Here is a 19,018-nt window from a genome sequence, read left to right as displayed (position 1 = left end):
ATAGGTAATGGAGGAAATCAAACTATATTTGAGTGTTTTCAAATCATTCAGAATTTTATAGTGCTTTTAAATACCCAGAACAAAAACAATTCTGACTTGGTACAACCAACCATCCCATATATTGGGAATCCATAGATAATTTTTATAGGATAAATTGTAGCATTCATGATGTAAATGGCAGCACTATTTCATAGGACTCTGAATTTGAATACCAGAATTCCAGGTATCTTGGTTTTGGTGCTAACTGTTCATTAGAGAAAGGGCACTGCTTAGCTGCAGAAAATTAGATGACAATTAATGCAGCTAAGGATTCATCAGTGATAGAGGGAGGGGTATGACCATGGGAACAGAAACCCCCAGGAGTCCTTGTCTCACTGCGGTGTAGGTGGGAAACAGCCTACTGCATTTGGATATGAGAGCAAAGGATGCCTTCCAAACTGGATGAAGGACTTGGGTTGTACAAATGACTACATCAAACATGATACCACAGAATTATATTTGTTTGATACATTATCTTCACATTATAACATCCACATTGATCATCTGTGACACAATTCTAATAATTTTGAGTTCTGTATTTACCATAACATTAATATATATGTATATATAAAACCAAGAGGCACTTCCAGTAATTCTGGGAAAAAGGAGCATCATTATAGTGTCTAAGCTAAAAAATAATAAAAATAAATACAGTTCATCTAATATTTTTTCTGTACAGATTCTACATTTTACAAAACATTTATCAGCCATTAACTAAGTCACGTAACAAATACTTGTGGCACGATGATAGGCAGTATTGCTATATATAGTAAGTGCAAGATACAGGTGCGAGGGCAGGATTTATTTCCATTGCAAAATGATCACGTGAGTCCAGTGCCTCACTCTTTTGTTTCTAAAAGTCGATGGATTTGGAAACTTATTAACAAACATTCAGGTTTGTTGAGAGTGGTGAGAATTACATTGTTAAAAATGATCATGTACAAATGACGTCCCTTACACTGTTGCTTTGGTTGGCAGTTATTTCAAAATATTGCTTTTTTAGGAATACTAAATTAAATTAATTCAACACTTTCTGGTTTACAAATATCCAACAGGACAAATATTTGGGACATACTAATTTGAACTTTCCAAGGAAAGTTTTTAGCAGGAAGAGGTAATGACTGATCAGAACAACTGCTCCATCGAGAATCAGAAAAAAAAATTTTTAACACCAAAAACCAAATGAGTTTAACTGAACCAACCTAAACCCAAAACACTCTGAATTCAAGTTAAAGTTCTTTCAGTTGCATATCCTAATACTGTTATAGAAAGCTAGGGAGAATCTTGTTTTTATTCTTTTGCATTGAGAGTTTCAGAATATCTATAAAATATAAAAGCACCAATTTTCATTTTGTGATTTGTATGATTAAAAAATTTCTAGGAAGAAATATCAGAAGGTGGTAGGTTCAGTGATATTTATTTCCAGTGCTTGTCAACTAACAAATTATTCTTGTTCAAACCAAAATGGTTTGCTTTCTTCTGTGAGGATGTATTAGGAAATGAACTGAAACTCATAAATGGGAAAAAAATGGAAAAATATACATATGCAAATATAATACGGCAAAAATCCCATGCACATATTTTACAGAGTATTTAAAATAGTGATTTTTTTAAACTAATGAACAAATACATACTTAAAATCAAGCCATTGAAACCCCACTGACAGGTGATAAATAGGTATGTCAGGGTTGTTATTTAAAGATAGCAATACTCGAGTACTGGATTATTATACATAGCTAAATTGAAATATCTGGTATAATATGGGGTTTTGAGTCATAAAAATAATCAGTTCATTTTTAAAGGAAACGTGATGAGAAGTCTATTCACCAACAGCTTATATACACAAAACATCTTTAAACAATTTTAATTTCACATTAAAGCATCTGAATATTTTGCTCTTAGATAGAGAGTAAAATTAATAGAATAAAAAAAAAATCCTTTCCTTCAAAAGTTACTCAAGCAGCAGTTTCCAAGAGCTAAGGGCTAGTTCACAATCCGAATTGTATAAGTGCTGATTGTCATAAAGGAAGTCAGAGTTGAAACAGGGACTCATTTAGTCCCTTTACTCCAGAGTAACTGATAACTAAATTGGTTTGCCAGAAGAAGGACGGCGAGGTGTCCTGGGAAGGCCCTTCATATTTCATGTAGTGTTCACTCCCAATCCACAGCTGTTTTTTCTGCTGTTCAGTACCATGGGCTGCACAATGGAGACTGGGTGTGGGGAGTTAAAACTTGGACTGAAAGGCATCTTTCTCCTTATTTTAGCAGAAGAGAATTTCTGATGAATTTTCCTTTACTAATTTTGAGTTAGAGAAGTAAAATTGGAGAGAAGTCATACTTTGCTCCTGAGTTTAACTTTGTTTTTCCACTTTAAAGAAGAAATAATTCTCTGCTATCCTGTGTTTCATTTGAAATAGGTATTTCTATTGACACCAAAAATTTAAACTGTTTAAGCTTTAAAAACATTTTTTATCCGTTTTCTATTGGTGAATTTCAAATTCCAACCTGCCATTTGACTGCTCTTGGCAGATGAACGTCGTGTGTGTGGTTTATTGGTTGGTCAGTGTTTCCTCTATGAAAGTCAAGATTAAGATTTTTCTTAGTAATGAAGATAAGTATTGGGGTTGTTGCTGGTGTTAGAATATAGTAAAACATAATCTGTATTAACAAAACATTTATTTTGAAATAACCTAATCCACAACAAATCACTGGATAATACATTCCTTTTTAGGGGGGAATAACTCAAGACTATAATCTGTACACTTAATCTAATTTAATTATGGGGACTAAATTTATTTTTACCTATTTCACATATTTATTGGACTCTTCATAAAACATTTTCTTCCCTGAGGCATGAGGGGCATTAGAAAAATAATTAAATATTCTTCTTTCCAGTTTCCTATTACATAATACTTGTGATTATATCAAAATATTTAGTGTCTCTATACAATGAAATGTCATTTTATTGGTTTCATTTTAGCTGATTAAAACATTTTAACAGCTTTGCTTCAAAAAAATAAATTTAAAATTCTTGATAGTACTTCCATAGGATTTAATATTCTTCTCTTTGAAGCATTTTTTATTAGAATTATTAGCATGATCAAAAAACCACTTCTTGATGTGAAATAATGAAGGAATGTGTCTGAACTTGGATATGTTCAGTATTTCTTATCAATAAGAAAGCTTGCCTTTTCTTGGCTCCACAATGCCTCAGGGAAGCAGAAATCCATACCAGTGCCCGTCAAGGTAATCAACTTTAAAAGTAGGATATGGAGAAGAACTAGCTGCCTTTAGATGGGAAATTTGGATTCATAAAAGCTTTCAGCATATGTCAAAAGCCAATTTTGTTTTCCGTCTGTACATCATCACATTATAGCCTATAGTCTTAGCTCTGCTAACACAATTTATACTGATCAGTAGATTTGAATCAGCATATTGAGTTCCACTAACTAAACAATGCCTTAGTCTTCAATTTTGTGTCTTCAAACATACTTAGCAACAAAATGCTCAATTATTTTTTGTCTCCATTGTTAGCCTACTGTTAGAGTGATCTGATTGTGTGAACTTAAGGATCAGTGCAGGTAGGGTAGAAACAGCATCGCACTAACAGATGAAATCTGTTAGGTAATAGGACAGACTGCCCAACGTCCACAGTGCGTACAAAAGATTGAAAAATATGTTCTTGTTCCTCCCTGGCCATGGTTCATCAGTGCAAAACTACAACAGTTATGCAAATCCCAACTTAAGTTCTTTATCGAATGCATTGTTTGTAATTAATTGAGTCAGTGCTTAAAGTTTAATGTACTCCCAAATTTTCAGTAATTTGAATATTTTTCTAGAGAACAAACTGATACTCCTGTAGGACCTAAAACTGGTATATTTCGCTCTGATTAGAAATGCTAAGAATAATTTAACTTTGGAACACTCTTGACCTAAAATGGCGAACTGGTCTCCTAAAGTTCCGTTTTGTTCAGTAGGTTAGAAAAATGGACTGACAGGATCAGAAAGTTCATAGTTTTACTCATAGAAAACTCACGAGAGAGATGAATGACTGGTCGTACACTGTTTTGCTGCTTGCTAGGAGAGAGGGCAAATGAAAGAAACTGTTTGGTTTCAGAGTATATAGATATTTTAGTGCTGAAATGTCTGGAGTTGAGCTGTTAGCATTTCAGATTTTATTTTTTCCCACACCCATTCATTACCTGATCATCTCTAGAGTACAGGGAATTCGATTTCCTCTAGACCCTGGAAGTTGACAGAACCCTGTTTTACTGGAGCCTTCTGCCAGTTGGAAAAGGCAGTTGATTTCCAAAATGGCACATACACCAGGAGAAGCATCAGGTGGGAATCAGACTTAGGATGGAGAGAAGGACAAGACCTTTTCTGTGGTTTTCATTATTATTTTAGAAATGCCCTAAATGACAAGGACAGGGGCGATCCCCACACTGACTTGGAAGCACCAAAAATACCTGCCAAAGTAGAACAGAAATGATGTTTGGATGAGTCACTTCTCATTAGTCAGGAGTTGTTCACCACACAAACAGTTCACTTTTGTAAAGCAGTCAATTCAAACTTTAGACTTTATTTACAATGATAATTTTCATAGCTTTATTACTTAGAAAATAATTTATATTTTTCCATCATTTAAACAACAAAAAAAAATAGGCCTGAGTCTCATGCCTTTTGCACAGCTTTTACCTTCAAAGAAAGTCCTCTGGGAAAGTGACAGGGGGACATTGTAAAATTGCAAATCAAGAGAGGCAGGGACATGAGGAAATTATAATACATACATGTAATATGACGTCTGCATGACATACAGTCCCTTGTCTTTAGCTTTATTGGGACTGCAATGGCTGGGATTCGTTCTGGGATTGCATCAAAACGGAACAGACACAATTGGGGATTCTGTTTTTAGAAAGTGGATATTTTCCTAACCATAATAGGAGGAAATTCCTTCACTGCTCAGATGAAGACCAATATAGATAAATCCCTGTACAAAGCTACCGTATCCATCTTCAACTGAGAGCAAAACCAGGTCTTAACAGAAATGACAAAAAACAAGTAATAGTGTAAAAAATATGCTAAAGTGGTGTTTTCACCAAGCAAACAATATTCTCAAGACTGGCTTAGATAACCAGAAAGACATTCCATTAGCATGCTGGAAATGACATCAATGAGACTCTCAGTCTACCTGGTCTTTTCCTTAACAGAGGAGCAAGGCCACCAGTTCCAGCCTTTCCTACCTTAGTTCCATGGCTGTCTATACAATTACCCTTTTCCCTAAATGGGCGAGACATTCCTTCATTTGAAAGACCTGAGTTTACCTAATGGCACCTATATAATTAGGCTCATATAAAAATGTAGTAAATTGCAACAAATACACTGGCACCACAGGAAGTAAGCTCCAGAGTTGGAAGTGAACACAGTCATATTGCTGTCACCGAGGGCGGGGAGACTATCACTAGCAGAAAATAGGGTTTCATGTCCTGGGGCATCCTTTGCGATGTACCAGGTGTGTATGAAAGTCACACCCTTGATGATTCTCCATTCATTTATTTGAATTGACTTCTAGCTTTAATACGTTGGCAATTTATTTTTGAAGAAAAAAAAATGATTCATCTGCCTAGACTGATGAGGTTCTCACTGCTTTGGCCATCATTATTTCACGTCTTGAAAATAAAACAAAACCAGGCAGTGTGTCCTTAAACTTCTACTCTGGCAGCCAGGCTGGCCCCTATCTGGGGTTGTATAGCTTTGATGAAGCTGCCAGTATACAGTTATGAACCCACAACTATTTACCATTCTACTTGCACACCTAGATTTTCCCTTGACTTTGATTTATTTTAGAGACATATGGCATTTGGAGCAAGGGAAAATACTATTCTTGTTAATTAGATCCAAGAGGTATATGAGTATAAATGCTTTTTTCCCCCCTTCTGTTATTTGCAATGGAAGGAGAATAGTTATGTTCACTGGGGAAATGTGTTTGACTCACAGTAAGTTTTACAAACAGAGACACATAGGCAATACTTAAAAAAAAAAAAAAAAAGGAATAATGAAGACCTGGTGTTAAAAAAAAAAAGAGAAAGGATTTTCATTATTTAGGTAGAGTCTGCATCCATTTGATCCTTTTCATATTTTCCTACTTATTGAGAAATTTGCCTGAAACCACATTTATTTTGATTGTATTATCTTTACCTTATTTAAAAAAATGCCATGGATTATTGTAAAAATCATTGCTTCAGAAGGGAAGCCTATCCATTTATGAGCAATAAAGGCATTTTTTAAATGTAGACATGCTTTTTTCTCTGATTTCAGATGGAATATAAAGTAGAAACCAGCAGCAGGGTTTACTGGAAGCTGAGATTGTTTAGATGATGAGCAGGTCCGGGTGTGGTACTAAAGGAAGAGTTATAATGAAAAAATGCTGGGAAGAAATGGACACCATTTATAAACATTTGATATTAAGAAAGTCTTTCACTTGCGTGACATGGATCCAAAAGTTACTAGCGAAAAAACATTCTTTGCAGCATCCTCATTTAATTGGCATAAAATAACTGTATCAGGTTATCATTTAAATTAGAATATGTAGATGAGTGGCTAGTCATAGACCTCCATGCAAATAAGTCATCACTCTCTTACTGGGCTTGGAGATAGTTACAATGTATCAAAATGGTGATTAAAATAGAACTTTATAAAAGTTTCCCTTTTCCCTTAAAAAAAAAGTTTACTATCTACAGAAACAAAAACAAATCTTGTATATTTACACCAAGATAACTATTCATGACAAATATAATAATTAATATGAAATAAAATATTGAACGTGAGTATCAACTTTTTAAATAGAGGTTTGGCTCACAGCATAAACAAGTGTAGATAAACAAACCAAACAAAACAAAACAAAACAAAAAAGACTTTCCATTATAGGCCCAGTCCCGCCACATCCCTCTGGCGTCTTCCTTGCCACGAGAAGCCACCCCAGCACACCGCGCTTGGAATAAATACCACAGCAGGGCTGTCGCTGCACCCTCGCCACCCAAAAGCCACTTGTCAACAGTGGCCAAGAATCAGGCTTGCACTGTGTCAGAACCACCAGGCCCTAGGTTGAAGCCCTTCACCTTTCACTGCTGATCCCAAAGTGGTTTCTGTTTACCTGCCTGCCTTTTTTCTTCTGTTCTGCAGCCAATTGAGACATGGGAGAGCCCTGTTAAGAGCCATTTCCCAAGTCTTCTCTGGCAACCTTTTAGAACTCTAACCTGATGGGAAGACCCGACTCCAGCTCCTTCCTACGCGTCTCCACGTGAAGAATGCATCCCCTTAACTGGTGACCTGATCTTAGGTGAGTAACAGACATACTCACAGACGAATAGCTCCTTTACATTCATTAGGCGAAGAGACTGGAAAATGCCTGTCTTCCTGGTTTTTAAGGCTGGTGACAGAGAGCCTCCAAGTGGTGCACGGCAGTAGTACCAGTCCCAGGGCCCTCTCCCCCAGCCTGCCCATCCCCTCCCTCCGCAGAGGGGCTTTGCCTGAAGCCAGATGGAAGGTGTTTGCAGTGGCTGTCTGTCAGAGACCCTCCAGAGTGAACTTCATCCTGTTTGTTCACATGTGCTGGGTCGTCGGCTGCAATTCTGTGAACAACTGAAAGCACAAAAATCTCTACATACGCACAGACGTACATACACGCGAGCACCCTTTCCATCTTCTCTATCTCAGACACACGCGCGCAACGTTGGCAGGATGTGTAAGAATTCAAACAATGCTCTGGAGCGTTTATCCCTCAGTACTAAGAGCAAAAGCTGCTTAGTGTAACCCACATTTGCTGCACTGGTTTCCTTCTAAGCCGCACCATCTCCTTTGTGGTTTGTTTCTCCTTCATCTTTCCCTTTATGATTTACTATATCATATCACAGTGACCACTATATATCTTAATATGAGTGTTACTAAACTGTGGCGCCAGTAATCCCGGCTTTCAGTGGGTATGTGTGTGTCTGTGAATATGTTTTACATGTATGTACGTGAGAACTTATATACACACACACATATCTATGTCTTCCTTTGAAAAAAAAAAATCCGTTAGAAGCTGGTGTTACAATGTGAAAGCTTCTCTGAGCAAGAGTTGTTTTTTTTTTTAAACCATTAACCTCACTGTAAAAATAAACACAAAATGCGAAGAATCCCAAAATGCAAATAGCCGTTTGCCCATCTTCATGTATTTCTACAGTGTTGTGTCTAAGTGTTGTGCTGGCTTGAAAGGAGTCTGTGACAAGTCACTCTGTTCGGAAACACAGCTCATCCTATCCACTGTCACTGGTTTGGCTTTGGGGGTGGGGTCTCCTCTCCTCTCAGCTTCCCCTTCTCTTCCTCTTCTTCCCTGATGGCCTGGATCTGTTCTGAGGAATGCGGCTGGGGGCACTGGTCCAGGGACTGATTCTCTACACCCGCCAGCCGCTGTTCCTCTTCAATGACTTTCTTCCACATCTTGTGGTTCTGCAGGAGGTGCTGAGTTATTTGGCAGTAGATTTTTCTCCCTTTGAAAGTTTTCTTTCCTGAGAAAACACCAAATTAGACTACTTATTACATGACAGTTCTCTCTCTTCACATTATTAATAGGAGTTAAGTACCAAATGGATACATGCATTTATCACCTGACTTGTATATTGTGAATAATAATTTTCGAGAGGAGGGAAAAGAAAGGGAAGATGGCTTTATATCACTGAGACGTACTGGGAACAGTATTCAGTATCTGGTAACATCCACTACAGAGTTCTGTTTGTATCTTAGAGTTGTGACTCCCAAGATTTTCTACCTAGATTATTGGAATAACTAACTTCTTGTTATGTCTTCCTTTGCTTTCTCAACCAATTCAACTCACCAAAGTCTACCAGACTAATTTCTTTCTGGGGCACACACACAGTCCTCCTCTGCCTGCAACCTGGCTTCTGTTTATCCTTCTCTGCTCTCCTTTCCACCTATGCAGTGAACTGCCCCTCACGCTGAAATGCTCTTCTCAGCCCAAGACTTCATGTCCATTTATGATTATTCCTCTTCTAAGAAATAATTTGTCTCTTCTAAACTCTCTTGATACTGTTTCTTTTCTTCTTCTTTCTCATGATCATTCTTTCTTTTTCTGGTAACTTTGCACCCAAAGTCAGTCACGTGGGGGAATGCTCACCCTTCCTTTCAGTTACGCATTTCTAGAAGTGGTCAGACTCTAGTTCCTCACCCCTCTCCTGACAACATGACTGTGTCACATAGTGATTGGCCAGTGGGTGGGCATGTGACACAAGTCAGCTGAGATTTTTCCCAGCAGCACAGAACAAGTATGGGGTCAGGAAATGAGGTTTGGGGCTCTTCTCTGCTCGTGTGTCTGGAATGAAGTGAACATAGAGCTGACTATTTAATTCCAGTTTCATGAAAAGAAAGCAAGGTTAAAAGAACATGCTGTCAGGCAGGTAAGTCACAGATAAGAACAGGTTTTACATGAACCAGAACATTGCCCTTTGGTATATACTCATCTGAGTGTTTTTGTTACAAGGGACAGAACTCCAGTGTCCTAAATAATGTATATACTCTAAGGCACCTATCTTGTTCTCATATATTCTAAGAGTCAACTCCTTTACTAGACTGTAGCCTCTTTAAGGGAGTCTTGTAAAGACCTGAACATTTCTTATGCATGACGAGGCTCAGCAAGTATGCACTTAAATAATTATAGTCGTGCGACCATACAGTTTAATGCTTTCGATACGGAAGTTCTAAAGACGATTTTCACAGAATTACAGCTCTTGATTGAGAAAGTGTAATAAAAACCAATTTCAGATTTCTGGTCAAGATGGCGGAGTTGTAGGACCACAAGCTCACCTCTCCTCACTACAACAAAGCCACAACTGACTGCTAAACAACCACTGGAGAAAAAGACGAACCTAGCAAAAAAGATCTTCAACTGGAAACACAAAGAGGGAACCAGAGCTCCAGGATGGTAGGAAGGGCGTGCTTGCAATTTAATTGAGCACCATGCCCCCTGGGGTGGGTGACCCACAAGCTGAAGAATTAAGTTGCAGAGGCCATCCCACAGGAGTGAGTTCAGAGCCCCACATCAGGCTCCCCAGCCCGAGGTGGCATTGGGAGGAGGAGACCCCAGGACATCTGGTTTTGAAGGCCAGCAGGGCTTAACCCCAGGAGCCCCACAGGACTGTGGGAAACAGACTTCATTCTCTTGGGAAGTGTACACAGAAGCGCATGTGCACTGGGTCCAAGGGCAGAGGCAGTGATTTCATAGGAACCTGGGCCAGGCCTGCCTGCTGGTTTTGGAGGGTCTCCTGGGGAGGTAGTGGATGGCTGTGGCTCACCTTGGGGACAAAAAAGCTGGTGGCAGACATTCCAGGAGTGTTCATCTATGTGAGCTTTCCTGGAGGCTGAAATCTTGATTGGATCATTAGCACCAAGACCTAGCCCCACCTATCAACAGATTTCCTGAGCCACAAACACCTCTAGACACAGCCCTACCCACCAGAGGTCCAGGGCCAAGCTTCACCCAGCAGAGGGCAGACAGTGCCTCCTCTTGCACAAGCCTCTAGTCCAGCCTCATCCACCAGGGGGGCAGATACCAGAAATAAGAAAACAATCCCAAAGCCTGTGGAAGGAATCCACACACACACAGACCACACTCTATACTGGGACCAGCTGGATCCTGGCCCTTGAGTGACAAGAGAGGAGTGTACTGCTGGGACGCACAGGATGCCTCCCACAGAGGGCCTCTTCTCCAAGGTCAAGGAACGTAACTAACCTACCTAAGAATACAAACAGAAAGACAATATGAGGCAGCAGAGGAATATCTCCCAGGAAAAGGCACAAGATAAAATCCCAGAAGAAGAAATAAGTGATGAGGAGACAGGCAATCTGAGAAAAAGTTTAGAGTAAGGATGATGTTCCGAAAACTCTAGAGGAGGATACATGCACAGAGCAGAGTTTTTAGCAAAGAGTTGGAAAATATAAAGAATACCCAGAGTTGAAGAATAAGATTACTGAAATGAATGAACCAAGAATAGATTAAATGAGGCAGAAGAACGGATCAGTGAGCTAGAAGATTATTGGAAATCACTGCTGCAGAATAGAAAAAAGAATGAAAAGAAGAGAACTCTGCGACAACATGAAGCACACTAATATTTGCATTATAAGGGCCACAGAAGGACCTGAGAAAATTTTTGAAGAAATGATAACCAAAAACTTCCCAAACTTGGGAAAGGAAACAGTCATCCAAGCCCAGGAAGCACAGAGTTCCACACAGGATCAACCCAAAGAGGAATATACCAAGGGACACAGTAATCAAATTGACAAAATTAAGGATAAGGAGAAAATATTAAAATCTGCAAGACAAGATACTGTAAAACTCCTAGAGGAAAACATAGGCAGAACGCTCCTGGACATAAATCACAGCAGTGGTTTTTTTGGATCTGTCCTCTGGAGTAATGGAAATAAAAGCAAAAATAAATGGGATCTAATTAAACTTGAAAGCTTTTGCACAGCTAAGGATACCATCAACAAAACAAAAAGACAACCTACAGAATGGGAGAAAATATTTGCAAATGATGCGACTGACAAAGGACTAATTTCCAAAGTATACAAACAGCGCATCCGCCGTAATAACAAAAAAACAAGCAACCAAAATATGGGCAGAAGACCTAAATAGACATCTCTCCAAAGACGACAGACAGATGGTCAACAAGCACATGAAAAGATGCTCACCACCACTAACTGTTAGAGAAATGCAAATCAAAACTACAATGAGGTATCACCTCACACCAGCCAGAATGGCCATCATTAAAAAGTCTACAAATGATAAATGCTGGAGAGGGTGTGGAGAGAAAGGAACCCTCCTACGCTGTTGGTGGGAATGTAAACTGGTGCAGCCACTATGGAGGGCAGTATGGAGGTTCCTTAAAAAACTAAAAATAGACTTACCATATGATCCAGCAATCCCACTCGTGGGCCTATATCTAGATAAAACTGTTAACTTGAAAAGATACATGCACCTCGTGTTCATAGCAGCACTATTTACAACAGTCAAGACACGGAAGCAACCTAAATGTCCATCAACAGATGGACTGGAGAAAGAAGATACATAAAATGGAGTATTACTCAGCCATTAAAAAGAATGAAATAATGCCATTTACAGCAACCTGGATGAACCCAGAGATTATCATACTAAGTGAAGTCAGACAGAGAAAGACAATCATACAATATCACTTTTGATACAAATGAACTTATTTACAAAATAGGAAAACACCCACAGATATAGAAAACAAACTTACGGTTACCAAAGGGGAAAGAAAAGAGGTGGGGAGGGATAAATTAGGAATTTGGAATTAACAGACACAAACTACTATATATAAAATAAAGAACAAGGACCTACTGTACAGCATAGGGAACTATCCTCAATATCTTGTAATAACCTATAATGGAAAAGAATCTGAAAAAGAATGTATGTGTACACACACATATATACGTAACTGAATCATTTGCTATACACCTGAAACTAACACTGTATATCAATCATACTTCCAATTAACAAACCCCCCCCAAAACTTGTAATTGCAAGTTCTTTCTCTGCCCTTTTGTAAAGGAGATAAATCTTCTCCTGGCCACTAGCCAGTCTGACAATCCAGGAACATCTTCCCCCAGGACCTGGGAGCCATCCCTTTGAACAGCAATTATTAAGAAAGACAGGGTCCCTATCGCCCTTCTCCGTAGGAGGGTAGGAGCCTAACTTTAATAAGCGCCGGCCAGCAAACACAACTGGCCTAAACACATTGACTAACTCCCCTCTGAGATCCTCCAGTACATTTTCATTAGCTCCCCCCAGGGCTTAAGAACTCTCCTGCCTTTGTTTTAATGGAGTTGAGCCTGATTTCTCTCTCTCCTGTTGCAACAGTCTTGAAGAAAGTCTTCCTTGCCATTTTTAACAGGTGTGCAGTGTAGTTTCTCTTGACAGATCAAAGTGTGGCAACCTAAGAGACTCAACCTGTGAGGGAAGAGAACAGACTTTTTCCAAAGGACAGGACACTTGAGCTGAGATGTAAATGATGAGAATTAAATACACTGGGTGAAGAAGTGGCTGGCAACATCTCTAGCAGTGACCAGAACACGTGCAGGCAGAGGGCATGGGCCCTGGAGCATGACATTAATTTCTTCAACTGAAAGCTTTTTAGCAAGGGCACATAAATGAAAATCTAAAGAAGTCTGAGTTCTTTCCATAAAAATCAATAAAATACATTAGTACATTTGATTTTCAAGAGCAAATCTTTAAAATTACTCTTCCACCAAAGTGATCTACTTGTCTCTTTCTACGTTGTTTTTATTGTAGGTAAGTACAAATCAGCCACTGTTGAGAGATCTTTAAATGTTAATATACTTTTTAACCTAATCCTTTGAGTCCAGAGAGTTACAGATGATCACTGGCTGAAGGATGGACTTGAATCATAGTTATAGGACCTATTCTACGGCTCAAGGTGATTACTCCATCCGAAGGTTATACACATTCATGGCAGTGCATTCCCAGAGAAGAAGCTAACAAAAGCTCAGTTTTTCTTTTTCCTTTCAGGGCAGTCCCCGTGAGAGCAGCTGTTCTCTTATTAGTGCTGCTAAACGTTAGCAATAAACCTCTCTGGAATTAAATTGAATAAGGTGACGTAGAAGAAAGTTTGTACCAAATACATTTGCGTAGATTAGAGTCTGCAGGTGGTCTAAAACATGCCTGTATTGGGAGCCAAATTGTTCAGCACTGGAACCTTTTGAAATGAGAACAAAGAGCCTTTCACTGCTCAAATTCTAAATGCAGCTTAGTACTTCATTAGAAATCTCTTAGTTCGCTGTGGGAATCTTTCAGATTTAATTATGAGGTGGGGAAAAAGCCTTCTTTCCCTAGGATACCATATTGAAACATTTTATTCTGTGTTTCCTGAGAGATCTCCAAGTTTTGCAAATTACTGAAATTATCAGTGCGTACTTAAATTTTTCCCCTGAAATCTAAGCTTCAGGCTAAATCAAGTTAACCGTCTCAGTCAATCTGAATCCTGAAATGAAAATTACTAATGTCAGTAACAATGGAGTTAAAAACCTGGGTTTCCTTTCTGGTCCTGCAGAAACCATCCATACCTTGGGATGTCACTTAACTTGAGCCTCAGTTTAGACTTCTGCCCAATGGAGCAGCTGAACTGAATGATCACCGATTCCCCTTCCATTTCTAGAATTCCACTATGCCATGTGGCCAATTTTTACTGACTACTAACAGTGCCCAGCATTTATCACTGTCTTGGCCATAAAGGGATACTTCAAAGATAATTTTTCAAAAGCTATGGTTATCCAAGCATTGTTGATGGATATTTTAAATTTTAATGTAAGGTGACGAGTTGACTTTTAGATGTCTCTAGTAAACAGAATCCACAGAATTTCCATTCCCGCTTTTGTGAGCTTGATAAAAAATGGGAAGGTCAGGAGAGTCACAGATTGGAACCTGGATGTCACTACGGCAACCCAAACCTTAAAGGACAGACACAAATCAAATATTTGGTTGTTGGTATTTGCTGCTACGGCCAGTGCTGACAAGTTGAGCCTGTTAAATCTCCTGGCCTAGGTTCTCCAATTCCTGATGCCTGGATTATGAGTGTGTAGTTTCAATGTGTTTGAGTCCAAATAGCCATCAGGTAGGACCCATGGGAACAAAGCTCTTCCAGAGGCTAAGCCTACTCTTTCCAATAACAGTCAGTGGAAAAACTGTCCAGTCCTTAGAAAGTTACCTGGCTCTTTGGATGAAAAAAAAAGTTAAAAAAAAAAAAAAAAAACTAATGCATGTTTATTAAATGAGCAAATGAATAAATAATCCATGAAGCCCATCTTGGCTCCTACCTCTGACTCCCCAGATCAGCACAAGGTTTTTAAATAGAAATCTTCTTACAAGCATCGGAGGAATAAAATAAAATTACTTTGATAACAGAATATTGCAGGAAAACAACTCTTGATTTTCCTCCCATTCTCTACAAAAGTTAATATATGGGTTAGAACATAAGCCAAAATCTGACCTGAAGCCAAATTTGCCCGTCTCACCCGCCTATGGTCAATAATGAGTTCTTTATCTCAGCTTATGTGCGCTTACAACAGGGCACTTATATGAGGGCAAAATGCGGTAATACCCGTGGCAGAGTATCTCTTTACTAGATGGCCAAAGAGAACTAAGCGTGCATTTTCCTGACTGCTAACAAATAGAAACAAATGACCATAATGTCTTTCGTTGGTAATATTTTTGGTAAGGGCTTTGAAAATGATCAGTATTACAGCTGTACTTCCTTTAGGAGGGTAGACAGAAACTACACACCATGTTCTCAAGAACACAGGGACAGCATTTGTGCAATGTCAGTATAAGGGTTATTGGTTTTACTAGTTATGCTCCTGGGGCCTTCTCCCTATGGCAGGAGAAACAGCAGAGAATATGTCGAGATGAAGAAAAATAATCTGACTTTATAGTCAATTAAGCTGAATGGAGTAGAATGGGGACATGATGCACTCCAAATCAATGGCCAGATGGGACCATTTCTCATTGTCACTGTGGCCACTAGCCTGGTCCAAAGCCACAGTCGTCTCTCACTTGGATAATTTCAACAGCCTCGTAACAACCCAGGCAAGAGCAGAGTGAGCCCAGCAACTGCTCTTAGACTTCGAGCTTCGTTCCCATTGAACCCGTCTCCTCTGACCATGAATTCACTCCACAGTCTAGCATGTCTCAATCTGGAGTTCCTCAATGAAGTCTGAAAACATGCATTTCTAACTTTGTCTCGACTGCCAGTGAGAGCAAGAAGGAAGTGGACACTAAAGTAAATTTAGGGATTTGTTAAATCTATAAAAGCAGATCAAATGAGAGGTGCTCAGGGGGGCAAATCAGAGCCTGTGCAGCATGAAGAATACAGAATAAGACATCTGTCACTATATTTTGTACCTACTGCTCGGAATAAAAACACTTGGAATATGAAAAAAAATGCCTTGCTTGTACCCTTGCTCCTACCCCAAACTTGACAATATTTTCAATTCAGCAGCTGAAGCAATCCAGTTAAAATGTAAGTTGAATCACTAAGTCTTCTGCTCATAACCGCCAATGGCTTCCCATCTGACTCAGAGGAAAAGCCCGACTCCATGCTGGGACCTACAGAGTTCTACCTTCAAACCCTCCATCATCTGGCTCCCTACCGTCTCCCCCTGCTGTCCCCACCTCCCCACACCTTTCCTCTCCTTCAGCCTCCCCGCGCTCCTGATGCTCCATGAAGGCCCAGCCAACAGCCACCTCAGGACCTTGACGTGGCTTGCTTTCCTCTCTCCTTGGAATTCTTGGTCCGCATCTATTTCCATGGATCATTTCCTTGCTTCTCTCCTTTTTTAAAAAAAACCTATTTAGACCTTCCATGGCTATCTTATCTACAATTTTAATCTTTCTGTGTTATTTCATATTCCCCTTCTTTTTAAAATTTTTATTAAGGAATTTAAGTCTAACAGGGCAAGGATTGATCTCTGCTTTTGTCTATCTTCAGTAGCTGAAGAAATGCTTGGCAGAGTAGGTATTTAATAAATATCAGATGAATGAACGTGTGATTATTACCTCTTACCACTTTAGGGCGCCCCCACCCCCAGTCAAGCCATTAAAAGCCAATGGTTGGTCTAGATGGTATCTGAAAGTCCTTTCATTACTGCATCATTAAGATACTCTGAAGAATAGGTTTTGATTATTGAGTTTTTTTTTGCTTCATGGCTGAGAACGTATCTTTGTATGAACATGATATTATGATGGATTCCATAGTCTGTGATTCCCATTATTATGCTATTGGGGAAGGGGTGGGGGCTCCATAGTAATGCAGCAGATGGTATTTGGACTAGAAACGGTGATTCAAAAGAAGCATCAAATTTATCGGGACCTAAGGAAGAAAATAACCCTAGGAAAAACCCTCAGAGAGAGATTCTGTAACTTACTTGGAGATTCATTGTTTTCGCAGGTTTCCTCTTCATTGGGTGCTTCTTCCTCCTCCTCTTCTTCTGGGTCATCGGTATCTCCTGACTCATCGCTGCCTTCCAGCCACTTCCCTGGCATCAGTCCTGCTGAATCATAGGAGTTGCATAGAGGACCCACAATGTGAGAGATGAAGGATTCCTGAAGGTTGGCCAACTGAGGAGCAGAACGGTCCATGAAGGGGCTTATTGGTAACCCAAGGCTGGCCTCTTCATCACCCTGGAAATAGGAAGGCAGCAGGAACAGTTAACTAGAAAGGCAAAGGAAAAGTTTAAAATCTACATAAAGCTCCCATTCACTTGGCACCCAAAATGTGCAAATATGCAAGAACCCAGACATTGACGTGTGAACGCTCCCCTGACTGCAAGGACACTTCACTCAAATTCCAGGATTCCAATAGGACTGCTTGTTGCCATTGAACACTTTTGTCATCTTGAGGGTTTGGTGGGAAATACAAGAAGTGGCTGAATGTCTCAGGAGATGATCTTTCTTATCACACTAGTCAGTGTTCCTTATACTAGAGTGTAAATTCAAGTATAAATGCATCTTAAAAGGCAGCACTGGATTTCATTATCAAATACATAATCTATCATGTTTTTCTCTTTTTTTTTTTTTTTCGGCCTTGGCTGCCAGAAAGCTTAAAATAATTTATTCCTCAAAGTTGCTATCTAACCCAGCTTTTGGTTGAATTATGTCTTCTGTGATTGTATGATTTCTGATATTCTTATTAATCTATGTTTAACAGTACTACTGTGTAAGTATTTTTATTTTGAACTGACTCATCTTTCTGGGGAAAAAAATACCAGGTTATAAACCAGAAGTTAGCTAGCAAAATAATGAAGAAATTATACCAAAATAACAATAGTTACGCCTAAGTAGTGAAATTATTATAAGTGAATTTTCTCTTCATTTTTTCTGTATTTCATTATTTCAGGATTGCTTATGAATGAATGAATTCCAAGGAAAGGCAATACATTATCTTCTAGAAAGCAAACTCTTAATTTTACAGGACTCCTGTCTATAATACTCAAAAAAAGTTGTTTCTAACCTTTCTTTAAATATGTCCAGTGAAAAGTGATTTCCTAATAATTTCCTAATAAGGTGCCTTATCCTATTTCTGGATGGCTCCAATAATACAAATTTCTCTTTGACATTGACCTAAAATCTATCTCCCTGGAATTGCTATAGACTGGCTATAGTCATGCCCTTCTTAGGGAAACAGAAAGAAATCTAGGATTTTTTTTTTAAATAAATCAAATCCTGTTGTATCTTATATCATTTACTTCCTTGCATCTGTACAACAAGGTCATGATCAACCCAATCCTAAATTTGTACGTCAGTCTTTTAAGTATCTGAAAAGTTATTACATTACCTCTGTCTTTCCTTAAGGTAAGTGTCTTCACTTCTTTCCTGTCCTTCTGTGTCGCTGATGCCTGTCCTTTACTCATCCTCTACCACCCCAAGATTCCTTTTAAGAGAGTGGTTCACAGCACTAAACACAGAGTCTCAGGTGTGATTCGGTCAGGGCAGGATAATGCAGGGAAGACACGCTTGTGCTTACGTTTTTGTGGTTGGTTTGTTGGTAGTGCACTAACTCTTACATTATCATGTCAAAAAATGCCTATTTTTCACCTTTTTCATATACTGCTGTTATGAACTCTATTACAAAAGTAAATGAACTCAATCTGATACACATTCATCCATATAAATTTAAACTAGTCTGCTACTATAACCAAATTAATGAAAGAACAACATTTCAAAGGTCTTCCTAATGTTCCTGGAGGTCATTCCATTATCTCAATACCTTCTTCTCCTAAGACACTTGGAAATAACTTGAAGAGTTTGTATGGTTACAGTTCAGTCCAATTATTGTCATTTTTTAAAGTCCTCTGATTAAAATTGGCCAGTGCATTTTCTGATGGTAGTATGAAT

At 39.0% G+C, this 19,018-nt stretch overlaps 1 protein-coding gene across 2 annotated transcripts in view; it reads right to left on the bottom strand.

Moving 5' to 3' along the window:
• Positions 1-217: 217 nt before the first annotated feature.
• Positions 218-19,018, bottom strand: part of PDE3A (phosphodiesterase 3A) — a 296,337-nt gene continuing 277,536 nt past the window's right edge. For both annotated transcript variants that reach the window (XM_064479084.1, XM_010988838.3), the window contains exons 15-16: positions 17,050-17,305; positions 218-8,588 (exon numbers count right to left, since the gene is read on the bottom strand). In XM_064479084.1, the coding sequence (XP_064335154.1) occupies positions 8,347-8,588; positions 17,050-17,305 (498 nt within the window). In that variant the 3' untranslated portion in view covers positions 218-8,346. The remainder of the gene's footprint in view (positions 8,589-17,049; positions 17,306-19,018) is intronic.

This window comes from Camelus dromedarius, chromosome 25, assembly GCF_036321535.1.
Source record: "Camelus dromedarius isolate mCamDro1 chromosome 25, mCamDro1.pat, whole genome shotgun sequence".
In the NCBI taxonomy this organism is placed as follows: Eukaryota; Metazoa; Chordata; class Mammalia; order Artiodactyla; family Camelidae; genus Camelus; species Camelus dromedarius.
Note: the sequence above shows the minus strand (reverse complement) of the source record. Positions and strands in the feature narration are given on the sequence as shown.